Source organism: Pimephales promelas, chromosome 18, assembly GCF_988280905.1.
Source record: "Pimephales promelas chromosome 18, fPimPro1.hap1.1, whole genome shotgun sequence".
In the NCBI taxonomy this organism is placed as follows: domain Eukaryota; kingdom Metazoa; phylum Chordata; class Actinopteri; order Cypriniformes; family Leuciscidae; genus Pimephales; species Pimephales promelas.
In genome coordinates, this window is record NC_142786.1 from 11,611,918 (window position 1) to 11,627,793 (window position 15,876).

The following is a 15,876-nucleotide window of genomic DNA, read 5'->3' on the forward strand; positions in this document are numbered from 1 at the left end:
GATCTCTGGAGGCTGCACTTGTGGCTCCTGGATGGGACGAGGCAGGTTTGAGTTTGCTGCCACCTGCGGTGGCGGCAACCATCACTTCCGCTAGAGCGTCGTCCACGAGACACCTTTACGCGTTGAAGTGGAACCTCTTCGTCAGCTGGTGCTCTTCTCGCGGAGAAGACCCCCGGAGATGTTCGATCGGTGTCGTGCTTTCCTTCCTGCAAGAAGGGTTGGAGCGCAGGCTGTCGCCCTCCACCCTTAAGGTTTACGTCGCGGCCAATGCCGCCTCTCATGAAGCAGTAGAAGGTAAGTCCTTAGGGTAGCACGACCTGGTCATCAGGTTCCTGAGGGGAGCGAGGAGGCTACATCCGCCTCGTCCTCCCCTCGTACCCTCTGGGGTCCTCTCAGTAGATCTAAGTGCTCTGCAGAGGTCTCCCCTGGAGCCTTTGCAATCGGTAGAGTTTTTGGTCCTGTCCTATTTAGACAGCACTCCTGGTTGCATTGGCCTCCATCAAGAGGGTAGGGGACCTGCACGCATTCTCCGTTGACGAAGCGTGCCTGGAGTTCGGGCCGGCTTACTCTCACGGGATCCTGAGACCCCGGCCTGGATACGTGCCCAAGGTTCCCACCACTCCCTTCCGGGACCAGGTGGTGAACCTGCTAGCGCTGCCCCTGGAGGAGGCAGACCCAGCCTTGGCACTGCTCTGTCCGGTACGTGCTCTCCGCACCTACGTTGACAGAACGCGGTGTTCAGGACCTCAGACCAGCTCTTTGTTTGTCATGGGGGGAGCCAGAAGGGAAGGGCTCTCTCAAAGCAACGGCTGTCTCACTGGATAGTGGACGCCATCGCTTTGTCTTACCAGCAGCAAGGCCGTCCGTGCCCCCTTGGTGTGACGGCCCATTCCACTCGGAGTGTGGCCTCCTCTTGGGCTCTAGCGCACGGCGCCTCGCTAACAGACATTTGCAGAGCTGCAGGCTGGGCGACACCAAACACCCTCGCAAGATTCTATAATCTGCGAATTGAGCCGGTGTCCTCTCACGTACTCGCTTCCGCCAGTACTGGACCCACTTAGGTGTCTTCGCTTGCTCGCCACTCCACTCCTCGGATTGGATAAGTGCGATATTTCCTCAGTGTCTTCCGTGAAGCCTTGAGTCATCCAACACCGACGATGCGGGCACCACTGCTGTTGCTCTGGATGCTGGCTAGGTGCCTCCATGTGCACGGTTCCCTATGGTAACTGTCTCATGTGTATTATCCACTGTAAGCCTCTCTGAGCATGTGTCTTCCCTTGGCAAGCCATCTGCCACCCCTGGAGTTAAATTCTAGTAGCCACCTGCGGTTGGTGCTCCAGTGATCTCCATATGCGTTCCTTGCGGCCATATGTGTATTTGTAAGTCCTCCTTCGGTAGGCATCTGGTAGCATGTCCCTCCCTGGATATGTTTCCCAGTGTACTTTGGTATTCCTGTGTCAAAGTGGGATCCCTGTAAAAAAAAAAGGGTTCAGGGGTCCAGACTTTCGCAGGGCACTGGAAGACAGCTTGAAGATGGCGTGATGGCACTGACCCCCATTCTCCGTCACTTCTGACGTAACTCGAAGTGACTACGAAAGGGAACGTCTCGGTTACGGATGTAACCCTCGTTCCCTGAGTAGGGAACGGAGACGTTACGTCTCCCTGCCACTTCTGCTGTATCGCTGGGTAGACGCTGGAGTTCAGCCTTGGCTCCTCAGCGAAGACATACTGCGGTTGCGTTCACTTCCTCCTTTTATACCCGCTGCGTGGGGCGGAGATACGCTATGCAAATTCCGCAGCCCCAAGGCATTTTCATGCCATTGGCTCATTTTTAAATACTCGAAGAGGATTGGCTTTCTATGCGAAACCCCCCATTCTCCGTCACTTCTGACGTAACGTCTCCGTTCCCTACTCAGGGAACGAGGGTTACATCCGTAAACGAGACGTTTTTTGTTAACATTAGTTAATGGATTAACCAACATGCACTTATTAAAAATAAGCTATACATTAGTTACAATATTTATAAATCTTGTTAATATTAGTTAATAAAAATAGTTGGGGGAAGTCGTGGCCTAATGGTTAGAGAGTCAGACTGGTAACCGGAAGGTTCCAGGCTTGAGCTACTGCTTCAGGTGTGTCCACAGTTTGCAGTGTTCACTACTCATGTAACGATCACCAGCTGGAGTGCCCCTGAGAGACTCCAGAGGGCACTCCAGATAAGACTATTTTCACTCACAAACTACATTTCCCAGAACTCACAGCCTAGTCTCATCATCACTGATCACATCCACCTGTACCTCATTCACTGATTGCATTCACCTGTCTCAACATCCTGTTAGTCTGGCTATTTATACCATGTTCATTCAGTCACTCATCGCGAAGTCTTGTACGTGTTACACTGCATTTCTGAGCGTTTCCTTTGTTCCTGGTTCTTGATTCTTGATCGCTGCCCGTGTCCTGGTTTTCCCTTTCCTGCCTCACCCTCTGGATTTGTCTGTTTGTTTGGATTGCCTGCCTGTGTATGACCTGTGCCTTGATTCTAATTACGCTTTGTATTATCCTTAATAAACTGCATTTGGATCCTCAACCATCTCTACGTCTCGGAGCAGTTCATAACAGAAGACTTCACCACACCAAGATCCAGCAGTGATACCAAAATGAACCCAGCAGCCCAAATTATGTGTCTCCATCAAAGAGATAGACCGATTGAGCTTTATGTGATGGACTTTTTGGAGCTTGCTCAACTGACTTGCATGGACGAGGTATGTTTAATGATATTTTTTCGTGGAGGATTATCTGAGCCGCTAAGCTTCCTTCTGCCATTACATGACCCTAGCTGGACTCTTGAGTTTTATATTGACTTGGCCCTGCAACTGAGTGGGTCAGCTTTTACGATGGGTTTGGTGGACAAAGCTGAGAATCATCCCATAACCTCATCATCCCATAGGATCCCATAACCTCATCTACCGACAATTAAGGGGGCCCTAAAAAGGCGAATATTGATGTATGGTCAAAAGACGTCCCAAAACGTCAGTTATATGACGTCTTGGGATGAGACCGGGTTGGTTCCCGTTAATTCTGCCGAGCCCATGTCTATGGACAAGATGGCCGTTTCAGAGACTGTTCACGTTCCTTCTGCCAATCCAGAGATTGTTCACGTCACCACCTCCAAGCCAGTGTCTAAGGACAAGATGGCCACCTCTGACCCAGTGGCTGAAGACAAGATGGCCGCCTACAAGCCAGTGTCTACGGACAAGATGGCCGCCTCCGAGCCAGTGTCTAAAGACGAGATGTCCGCCTCCAAGCCAGTGTCTACGGACAAGATGGCTGATTCAGAGACTGTTCACGTTACTTCTGCCAATCCAGAGACTTTTCACGTCATTGCCTCCGAGCTAGTGTCTAAGGACAAAATGGCCGCCTCCGAGCCAGTGTCTGTTTCTGTGTTTATGTCTGTCCCAATGTCTGTGTTTGTTCCAGAGCCAGTGTCTGTTCCTTTGCCCATGTCTGTGTTTCAGCATTGTAGCTAAACAATGGGCTGTGAATACTTTTCGCTGCACGATGCAGGGTCAAGTCGCACATCCCAGAAAAAGCTGAGCTTTTCTCTAGGTTAAAAGGCTGATTTTTAAAGATGACATCTCAGGTTCCAGTGCAGTTTGCAAAGCACAACTTTAGTAAGATGAAATAACAATCTATTTTTTGATAACAAGCTCCTGTCTCCTCTTAGTATAAATAACTGCTTACCTTAATACCTCCAACCATTCTTATAACATTCCTTTGCCATCTTAAAGAAAAGTAAAAGAAAAAAAAAGTGAAGCTCTCTAAAGGAGCATTTAAAGGACTTTGGCATACACGCACATTACTGAAATGACACCAAAAGTTAAAGAACAGAAAATAGCCCAATCCCTGTCCACCTGCACTTTATGGATTCTGTGACTGATGGGGCATAGAGTTGGGAACTTGCTGATCTCTACAGGAATTATTTTCAACCCCAAGGCTGTTTTCTTCAGTTTGTGAAGAAAGCCTACCACAGTAAGCTCCTTGTTTCCTGTCTGCCATTATACAAATTGATTAATTCAGGTGTGCCTCACCTCAGTAGTCACGGCAACAATAATCAGACACACCTGAATTAATCAAGCTTGGCCAATAATGGAAGACAGGAAAAAAGGAGCTGGCTTAAGTTCAGGAAGTAGTGCAGCTGTGCAGCTCATTCAACTGGCCTGAAACTCATACTGTTAATATATAAAATACATAAAAAACAACAACTTTAAAACCCAGTTTGGAATTACTTTATTTAAAAAATAAAATAAAAATGCAAGTAAGATACCCCTCATCCACATTTATGAACAGTTACAGCAAATATATGCTTGCTGTGTATTCGTGTATTCGTCATGGACCCTCATTTTCTCCACTCTAAAAACATCTGTTCAAATAGATTTTTGTAATATTGTGACTTGCACAAATAAGTCCCCAGGGCTGTTGTTGACTTCTGAGGATCCATTTTTGCGTATTCCCTCTGTGATGACGTCACTTCGTAACAACTCGGAAGCTAGCGGTGCATAGGTTCCCTCGATCGAAAAGCTATGCATTTTCCCCATTGACTTTTTGAAAATTGCAAAAAAAAAAATAAGATCTGTGTTTAACAAAGAGTCGTGACACTTACACGTCTTGTCTATCAAGATAATCTTTACAAGTTAATCCAAAATTTATACATTTTGAAGCCTATATAAAGTTTTTTTTAAAAAACACAAGCAGACACAATAAAGTTTTAAAAAAAAACACCAGCAGGTTATAACTGTGTGTTCTATGTGATAGATCAAAACGTGAAAATATTTAGAGGCTTTGTTCTCCACTGAACTTATTTCAGGCGATTTAGCAAAAACCCAATCAAAAATCCCATAGACTTTAGAGCGAGGGAACCGGTAGTGCTAAAATGCTAACTCACTTCTGTGTTTTGGCCTACAGAGCGACATCGTACTGTAACTTCGGCACTCAAATCAGGCAAACATAAATGTCAGGCAACACGATTTCTGGCTGCATGACGTGATTCGCGCATTACACGCAGAACTAAATAACATAGAGTCCTACCTCAGGATGACAAACCGGATCGAGTAATAAACATGCCGTTTACAAAACATTGTGCAGTGCCTGACTGTGGAAGACGACAGTCGCTGCATAAGCTTCCCCTGGATTCCAATAGGACTGAATGGTTAAACTTTATTTTTAATGACGCTCCAGCATGAGAGTAAAACATTGTCCGTCGGTTTGCTTCATTTCACTGAGGATTGTTTTGTAAACAAGACTGGATTTGCAGACCGATTAAGATTAAAGAACGGTGCAGTGCCTTCTATATTGGATCCGGCAGGAATGGTGCAACACATCACGGACTCTGGGTCGAACATGTATGGGCGAATCATTCCGGTTGCCATTTTACAACATTGGACGTTTTCAAAACAACTTCCCCCACGTGCACTGGTGAGTTGAAACTCATAATATGCAAAACTATTATCCACTCACAACAGTGGGCATTTACTTCCAAGTCTTCAGTACGAGACGCCCATAAAAACCGAGCGTTTTTGAGCTAGGCTCAAAACTAGGGTAGAAAATAGCCTATTACTTACTCATTTTTATGTAAAAACCAAGCGAACGTCATAAGTTGACCTCAGCCAGTTCATGACCCCTTTAAAGCAACACTAAATAAGATTTTTTACCTTAAAATGTTTTCAAAATCGTTTCAGTAGGTCATTAATATGGAAGTAAAATAATGTCAAATGTTTTTGAAACAAAAAGCATGTTGAATTGCACCAACTGAAAAAAAAAATGCATTACTATACGTTAACCATGCTTTCATTTTAATCCATTGTATTTTCATGGCTTGCGTTTTTATGGGCTGAAATTCAACATGATTGAATATTTAAGCTGTGAATATTTCAATTAAAAACATTTCAAACACATTTTCATTATTAAAAATTCAATAATCCGTATTCACCTTTCATATTTCACTTCCAAAATTATTTTCAAACTGTTTAACGTCTAAAGGACGTTTCCTGTCAGATGTCAAATAGACGTTTAGAAGATGTCAGTTTAACATGCATTCTAAATCATTACATCTTAAAGACATCTTCTAAATGTCAATTTGACATCTGACAGTAAACGTCCTATTGACGTATTGCAGATGAATATAGTTATATGTAGAGTATATAGAATATAGTTTTGCAGTGGACAAATCACCTTACTTTGCACAGGGGTAAAAATAAGTCTCATAAGACACTTGAGTAAATGCTCATGTGTTTTGTGTCTGTCTTAATCAACCTTTTCCACACAAATATAAATTATAACTCATAATCACTCTGTCCATTTCAGCAAATGACGTTTTGTGAAGGTCTCTCGCCTCTAGCTGTTGCTTTGGTGCTTGTCAACACACGCTTGCACCCCCTGCCGGTAAAGTGAATTTTCAAGGCGAAATAAAATGGACCGAAAATTTCCTGTTGAATATTATAGGTTGTATTTTTAAACAGTTTTGGAAGTGAAATATGAAAGGTGAATATGGATTATTTATTTTTTAATAATGAAAATGTGTTTGAAATGTTTGTAATTGAAATATTCACAGCTTAAATATTCACCCATGTTGAATTTCAGCCCATACAAATGCAAGCCTTAAAAAAACAATGGATTAAAATGCAAGCATGGTTAACATAATGCATTTTTTTCAGTTGGTGCAATTCAACAAGCTTTTTGTTCCAAAAACATTTGACATTATTTTACTTCCATACATGAAGTCGTTGTCCATTAAGTCCATTGGCTAATTCAAGGTGAATAAGGTCTAAAGACTTCTCACATAGATTGCAAAGACATTAACACTTGAACTCTTGAATCAATTACAGAATTTATATTTTAATCCCTAGCAAAAACTTCTTAAGGAAAAAAATAGTTAGGAGCCAAATCTGTACATTTCCAGCTGCAATTTTGCTGTTATTTTTGAGGGTTTATGCAGACAGCCCTCCTACTTCCTTGTTAAGTCAGATGTAATTTATAGACTGTGGTCCCATACATTATGCACACTTGAGCTGGTCTCAGTAGAAGCGTGGAAGGCATGGCTGAAGTCTCTTCCGCCCTGAGCACTGACCTGATCAGGCAGAGTGCAAATTGACCCAGTCAGATAAATCCATGAAGAAGAGAGACTCAATTACTCTTTCAGTATTTCGCTGGATTATACATCTGGAGCTCTTGCCGAATCAATATGGTTCCTGTCTTTGATACTGGGATTTATTTTCCTACACTGGGGGTCAGAAAGCCCTTATAGTCTGTGATTGTGTTTGTGTCAAGGTTTGGATGGTTATCATGTTCCTGTTCACTTCTTCTTTTAGATTATCATCAAAATTAGATTTTTGTGTCTTTTAGTCCATGTCTTTTGAACCCATTTATATACTAGTGCCATAGTAAAAACAAAAAACTTTTATCAAATACACATTATGAAAAGTTATTTCTCTTCTAGGAAAAATGAGTAAAAACTAATGATTCAACATACTGTACATGATTTTGTCCAGATTATGCATGTAACAAAATTGTGAGTCACTGGAAAGTTTTTTTTTTTGTCAAAATATAGAACATCATGGATGTTAATACTTTTCAGACACATTAGTCAATTTTACAGTAGAGCAAGATAACAGTTTTGACGGACAGCACAAGCATTTTTCTAATGACCATCTTTGACTTCTTCAGTCTTTTTAAGTGATTGGAGTTTAACTTCAATCTGTCTATGTGGATCTGAAAATGTATATTATGTATTCAACAATATTTTTGATCTGCCTGCATTGATGCCATGTATGAGAATTACACTGAGCTGGACGATGACATCACTGTTTTCTCTAGAGCGGTTGTAAAGATAAATGAACTAAATTAATAACTTTTTTACAACAGAAATGAATCAACACTGAACTTAAGCTGGACAATGACACTAATTTATTCTAGAGCTGCTACAAACTTTGTTGCATTATTTTTCTGTTATCACTATAAAGCTGCTTCGAAATAATCTGTATTATAAAAATCGCTATATAAATAAAGGTGACTTGACCACTAATACTAGCATATTTTTATATAGCATATGAGTTTCATTTTCTCAACTGGTACAATTAACATTTGGCATCTTTAACAATGCAGTACATTTCAAAGGTGATTGTCAAACTGTAGAACGTTACGCTGTGCTTTCCGAGATATCTTTTAGTGATATTAAAATAATCAGATTCATATTTTTATAACCTTTATCACAACAGGTTTTCTTGCCAGACTAGTTTCAAAGCATGCAGCTACTCCAAATTCAATTAACATGATGAAAACATGTCATTTTCAATTGACTGTGGAAAAGAAACAGGCTGATTCCTGTTTACAATATAACAATGATTGATCCCAGACGTCAGCATGGTTTTGAACACATATCTTGCACCGTTATCAATAATGATCTTCAAAGAAATGTTCACTTTTGATTTAGTGGTGTCTATTGTGTTAGATTTAGTTTGGAATCTGCAAAGCGGGGTTTAACTCTCAGTTCAAGATGAGAAAAATCAAGCAGCTGTCTTTGCATAGTATTTTGTAATTGCACAATTTCAATTTTAAGGAAGTTGCTTAAGATTTCCTTCAAGTGAAGTTAAAGCAATAGTGACATCAAGTGGCTGCTATGAATGCACACTATTTATTAAAACAAGCTGATAAGAATAACATTTCACATTCATATTAACTTTAACTTTTTAACTTTGTGTAAAATAAATGTAAGAAATATTATTTTGATGTGTTACTGAGCATTGAAGACAATGATTTTATTTCTCATGCAAATATTTGTAAAAGGGATATGTTACAAACATTATTTGGGGGCAATAAAGGCATAAGGTGGGTCGGTATGTTCTTGCTAAAAAAACAAAAAAAACAACAACAACTGCATTATGCATTATTCTGTTGGAACCCCGAACACTTCCACTTCACACAAGCTCAGAGTCCTGTTTTCCCCAGGAAGAGCCATAGTCACATAACGGCCTTGAAGAGCACTGCCACACCGGAACGCTCCCGCAGGGATGAATGACACTTTAAAACACCTGGGTAAGAGTGAAAGTTAAGGAAGAGAGTAGAAACAAAACGATGCCTTAAATATCATACTGTATGTATATAATGCAAAAGTTTCTGTCCACAAATTTGATTTACAGTGCAGTGTATGTGACTCTGAAAGTCACATACACTGTCATTTCTTACCTACCACACTTATTTAAACTAAAAATTAAAACATGATATATATATATATATATATATATATATATATATATATATATATATATATTATATATTATTATATTATATATTTTCTTCTTTAATGATGATTTTTATCAAACTTGTATATTTAAGTTCAGTAATTTCACTTAAATAACAATTAATAGGTAATTATCATTGCCATTTAAGTGAAATTACTGAACTTAAATATACAAGCTTGATAAAAATCATCATTAAAGAAGAAAATTTCAAATGGCATTTAGAGGCTTTTGCATCTGAACTCGTCATATATATATATATATATATACATATATATATATATATATATATATATATATATATATATATATAAACACCATACAAAGTTGTTAATTTAGCAAATGTATCACATGCTGTTGGTCTGAACACATAGCACACTTTCTCATGTAAATTTGCTTACTAATAATGACAATAATAAAACATATATTATCTTTACAAGGTCTATTATGCATGTAATGACAGAACGCCTTACACTGGGTTTGCCCGGCCCTCAGACTCTAGTGAATCTCCAATGTGAATGACCACTCCATTCAGTTGCTCAGCGCAGCAGTCACCACGATTGGTAAGAGCCACTGACGTAATTGTATATCTCTTCATCAGATCCAGTCTCCACCAGGGATCACTTTCAGTAGTTGTTTGGGTGCCAGAGCCTTTGAATAGGTCATATTGCCGGTTCCCATCAATGGCATTTTGTGCAAGACTCAGGCATGCTGTAATAGCTTGATTCACACTGGACTGGGTGGCTCGTCCATTTGGGGCCACGTTTATCCTCTCGGACGGCATCATTGCAACCATGTCTGAGAAATAATAAAGTATGAACAGTTAGACAGTGCTGTAAAACACAGTCAAACATCACATGTGATGTCATCACATTTTACCTTCAGAGACTGCGTACACCTCTACCTCACATACTGTCAGAATGCGGTTCACTCCTGGTAAAAGCACATTAACATACTGTCCATCTAAGGGGCTGAACTTTAACTTCTGCGTTTCCCCAGCCTGCATAAAAATACACTTTTGCAGCCCTAAAGAAATTTAAAAATGCTTGATGATCTCACAAACTGGAAAACATCTTTTTTTTTTAATGTTTTGAGCAACATCTTAACAATTCTCTTACATTCGATTGTCATTGCCGTCGTTGTCAAGGCTGTTCCCAATACGAATCTCAGCTCCATTGATCCTATCAGCACAACAATCACCTCGGTTGGTGATGGCAACCATGACAATTTTGTAAGGCTGTTGCAGGGTAACTCTCCACCAGGGGTCTCTTTTTGCAGTTATGTAAGTGCAGGAATTATTTGCTAAATTTGTTGCTCGGTTTCCATCAACAGCATTGGCAGCGGTGTTGCTGTTCGACAAGTCAATGGACTGGTGGATCTCACTTCTCAATGCAATATTTCCTGTAAATGATGACAGCAGAGAACTGATTACATAACTACAACAAACTATATATATTAATATTGAGTGGATTCCGTGGCAGAAGTATGTGAAGTACAGTAAGTCACAACAATGGACTCAGGACAATAATTAGGGCAGTGTTTCAAAGATTTCTGAATTTGATAATGAATCATTTGGGTAGCTTTTTATTTTTAATGCCCTCTTTGCTAATATATGCAAGAAATTGTATACCTCTAAAAACTGCCTCATAAGAGTCATTAGTATGTTTTTGATCACTAAAAAGGACAGGCTCATAAGTAAAGTCAAGTCAAGTCACCTTTATTTATATACAGTGGGGGAAATCATTATTTGATCCCCTGCTGATTTTGGAAGTTCACCCACTTACAAAGAAATGAAGGGTCTATCATTTTTATGGTAGGTTTATTTTAACGGATAGAGACAGAATATCAATCAAAATATTCCAGAAAAACATTATATAAAGGTTGTAAATTGATTAGCATTTGATCGAGGGAAATAGGTATTTGATCCCCTACCAGTGATGCGCGGGTTGATCCGAAATGAGCGGGTGCCTGCGGTCACCCGCGGTTACCCGCGGTCACCCGCGGTTACCCGCAGTTACGGGTCATCCAAAAATGTTTTTAATGATATTCGGGTCGCGGTCGGTCGGGTCGTTTGAAAAAAAGATGCCAATTAAACATTTGTATATAGTACTAGACACAGTTTTTGATGAAATATACAGCCCTACACATTATTGGCTGAATAACTGGCACGAAGATAACACACGAGCTCAGTCTAAACAGTTCTCGGTTCTATACTAGTGATTCGAGAACCGCTGTGCCTGTGCGTTCGGTATACGCAGTATCAGCTGCTCGTGCTCATCACTTCTCTCAACAGTGGCAGCAACATGTCTCGGTTCAGTGAACTGTTGGAGTTACTGGAGTAAAATATAATTCAGGATATTGATTTATTTCGATTCGGAGGCGACTGTCAGGCATGTCTGAAAGTGAGTAACTTTAGTAACTTGTGGATCAGCACTGACGCAAGACGCCAGAACGATTCAGTTCGAGTGTACTGGTTCGACCGGTTCACTAAAAAGAACCGGTTCAAAAGAACGATTCGTTCACGAACCGGCCGTGTCTACGATGATCACTACAGTCTGCAGAGAGATGGAGGCGGCAAGAGAAAAGGTGAAGACTGGGGAGTGGAAGCTCCGCAAACACACAAATAGAAAGAGTAAAAGTGTGGGAGACATTTGCTGAAATAATGAAAGATGATGACCAAAGTGCTGGCTTTGCCTTTGTTATGTGTAGGCCTACGTCTTCTTGCGATGCTGTGTTGTTACACGTCTATATGGCCCAATAACGCTCCGATGAGCATTTACTACTTTAAAAAAATGCGGTCAGGAAGCGGGTCGGGTACAATGTTTTTTTTTGCGGTCCGAGTTGCGGGCGGGTAGTTGAAAACGTTGGTCGGTTGCGGGTTGTTTATACATTGACCCGCGCATCACTGTCCCCTACCAACCAGCAAAAATTCTGACTCCCACAGTTTGGTCATGTGCCCATGTAGAACACAGATAAGTCCTGTCACTTTAAGAAAGTACTCCTAATGTCCTAATTTTTTCATGAATTAAAATACACACAGTCTCAATACTCACACTTTGATGGTCTTTGCACATGACCACTTATCTACTTGCATTAAGTATATTGCATCCTATATTTGGCCCAAGTGCTCAAGTGGGCATGAAGACCACAGGCGTATAAGTTTTGATTACCCAATGTGACACACTTATAACAACAGTGTTGTGAAATGAAATTACCCAATAGGACACACCAACAACAACAACGGTGTTGTGAAATTAAATAACCCAATAGGACACACTAACAACAACAGTGTTGTGAAATTAAATTACAACTAAAGTTCCCTTTCGTAGTCACTTCGAGTTACGTCAGAAGTGACGGAGAATGGGGATTTCGCATAGAAAGCCAATCCTCTTCGAGTATTTAAAAACGAGCCAATGGCATGAAAATGCCTTGGGGCTGCAGAATTTGCATAGCGTATCTCCGCCCCACGCAGTGGGTATAAAAGGAGGAAATGAACGCAACCGCAGTATGTTTTCGCTTCGGAGCCAAGAGACCTCTTCACTCCTAAAGCCATTCTCACTGATTCAAGACTCTTCGAGACGAGCGTCCTCTTCAGTGTTGGTGTGACGACGGTACCCAGCGAGATTCTGCATCGCCTGCGATCTGAGCAGTGGTCTGCCAGACTTTGCGCTTCTCCCTGGTCGCCTCAGCGCTGAAAGAGTGAATTTCCTCCTCTCATTGAAAGTGCTGCACGTGGCACGCCTTTTTCAAGATGTCTCGCCGGTGTTCTTCTGGGTGCGGTCGATTCATGTCATTTTCTGATGGTCGCGATCGCTGCTTTGTGTGGGCATTCAGCATGCTGCAGCAGCGTTCGTGGATGACTCATGTTCCTTCTGTGGGAACATGACCATCTCTACACTGAGATCTAGACTCAATGATCTGACTAAAGTGAGAGTCCCCGTCTCCGCTACTCGATCTGCTTCTTCCACGAGAAGCTCTTCGACTCGCGGACAGGGTGATCTGACGGTGACGGTGTGGAACAAAGCCCCGACGATAGTTCCTCGGGCCACACCCCCCCCTCCAGTGTTAGAGCCAGCGAGCGCCGATTCGATTCAGCCGTCTGCCTCTTCGCAGGTACCGTTTGTTTCGTTCGGCGCTCCAGAGGATGATGCGATGTCAATCGCAGCATCACAAGGCGGGCTTGATTCCTCGGGAAGTGAGGATGTGGCTGCGTTGCCTCCCTCGGGAGTGCCACCGTTGCCCGTGTCTGATCCCGAGTTAACGGCCATGCTATCTCGGGCCGCCGTGAGTATCGGGTAAGAGTGGAACCCTCCGCCCTGCCCCGATCTCTCACGGATGGATAATTGGTTTTTGGGTAAGGCTGCCGCCGCAAGGCCATAGCCGACCCCAATATCTTTTTTCCCCGAGCTGCATGCGGAGCTGACGCGCACTTGGAAGGCTCCTTTGTCCTCCCGAGAGCGCGCTCTAGCCTCCCCCGCCTTTCCTCCCCTTGACGGTGGGGCCGCCCGTGGGTACACTGGGATGCCCCCGGTGGAGCGTTCTGTTGTGATGCAGCTGTGTCCACAGAGCGCCTCCTCACGTGGTCCTCCTAAGCACCCATCCAAAGCCTGTAGGTTCTCGTCTGCTATGGCGGCGCGTTCCTATAGAGCGGTGGGACAGGCGGCCTCCGCCCTGCATGCGATGAGCACTTTGCAGGTTTTCCAAGCCAAACTGCTCAGAGATATGCACGAGGGGGGGACTGACCAAACGGCCTTTAATGAATTGCGAGCCGCCACCGACCTTGCCCTCTGGGCGACGAAAGTGGCCGCTCACTCCATTGGTCAGGTGATGGCCACTAGCCTGGTCCAGGAGCGCCATCTCTGGCTTAACCTGGCAGACACACGGGAAGCCGAGCGGACTCGTCTGCTCGACGCCCCGCTCTCCCAGGTTGGCCTTTTCGGCGGTGCAGTCGAGGACTTTGCCCAGCAGTTCTCGACTGCCCAGAAGCAGACGGAGGTGATCAAACATATTCTGCCCCGACGGCCAGCTGCTGCCTCCACCCAGCCTTCGGTGCAGACGCCTCCTCCTGCTCGCTGCCGAGGACGCCCCCCTGCGGCTCCCCTCCCTCCCACGCGGCCCCAGCAGCAGCCTTCATCCGGGTCGCGGCGCGGAGGAGGCCGCAGGCAGGCGTCACAGCCCCCTCAGGCCGCACGCCCCGCTAAACGCCAGGCTAAGCGACGTTCCTGAGACGGGCTGCTCAGTGATGAAGTCGAGTGTTTCCCAGGAGGTAGTAGCAGGCCCCCTGCTTCCCCCGGTGAAGGGCCGGGGGAGAATCTTTTGTTCTCAGCTCCCCGCTGCTCACCCACGGGTGGGCAGCACCCTGAGTTGGTTAAAGAAAGACTTGACATCATCACTGAGCACACAGACAGGAATGGGTGCGCTCGACGTCCCAGTGCGTCGACCCGCTCATTCCTCTCTGTCTCTGAGGGTGCGGAAGGGAGCGTGTGTCGTCCCTCAACTATGCCACTCCCTGGTCTCTTCTGTCGGGGAGCGGGCTTCGACTGTGCATCCGTGCGGGGTAACTGGATCTGCGCATTTTGAACCGTACTCTCCATCGACTACCGTTCAAAATGCTCACAGCCAAACGCATTTTCGAATGCGTTCGGCTTCAGGATTGGTTTGCAGCGATCGACCTGAAGGACGCATACTTTCATGTCTCCATTTTGCCTCGACACAGACCGTTTCTTCGGTTTGCTTTTGAGGGCCAGGCATATCAGTACGCGGTTCTCCCATTCGGGTAAGCTCTGTCCCCTCGCGTCTTCACGAAGATCATCGTGGCAGCCCTTGTTTCCCTTCGCGAACACGGGGTTCGCATCCTGAACTATCTCGACGACTGGCTGATACTGGCACACTCTCGAGAACAGGTTTGCGAACACAGAGACCTGGTGCTCTGGCACCTAGCCCGTCTGGGCCTTCGGGTCAACCGGTAAAAGAGCAAACTTTGCCCCGTGCAGAGGATCTCTTTTCTCGGCATGGAGATAGACTCGGTCGCCATGTCCGCGCAGCTCACGAACGAGCGCGCGCACTCACTGCTGAATTGTCTTCGACAGTTCTCCGTGGGTTCCTGGACAGGACCCCAGCGCCTCATGCACATCAATTGCCTCTAGCTGCTGGCAGTACGCCTGGCCCTGCACCGCTTTCGAGCACTGCTCAGGGGTCAACACGTACTTGTCCGTTCAGACAACACCACTGCAGTAGCGTACATCAACCACCAGGGGGTCTACGCTCACGCCGGTTGTCGCAGCTCGCCTGCCACCTCTTGCTATGGAGTCAGAAGCACCTGAGGTCCCTTCGTGCAGTATACATTCCAGGAGACCGGAACCTGGCAGCCGACGAGCTGTCACGGGTCCGCCCTATCTGGCGACTCCATCCCCAGACGGTCCAGCTGATTTGGGACCAGTTCGGGGAGGCACAGATAGATCTGTTCGCCTCCTGGGACTCATCCCACTGTGCCCAGTTTTATTCCTTGACCGAGGCAGGTCTTGCTGGTTGCCCCCTATTTGCCCACCAAGACGTGGTTCTCCGAACTCATGCTCCTCGCGACAGC

At 44.3% G+C, this 15,876-nt stretch overlaps 1 protein-coding gene across 1 annotated transcript; it reads right to left on the minus strand.

Annotated features, from left to right (window-relative positions):
* Positions 1-8,692: 8,692 nt before the first annotated feature.
* LOC148970918 (fucolectin-6) lies at positions 8,693-13,558 on the minus strand. The gene is given in 6 exon segments (XM_089123041.1): positions 8,693-9,083; positions 9,764-10,088; positions 10,170-10,299; positions 10,301-10,316; positions 10,409-10,691; positions 13,507-13,558. Coding segments are annotated over 6 exon segments (951 nt in total). The 3' UTR covers positions 8,693-8,938.
* Between the last annotated feature and the right edge of the window lie 2,318 nt (positions 13,559-15,876).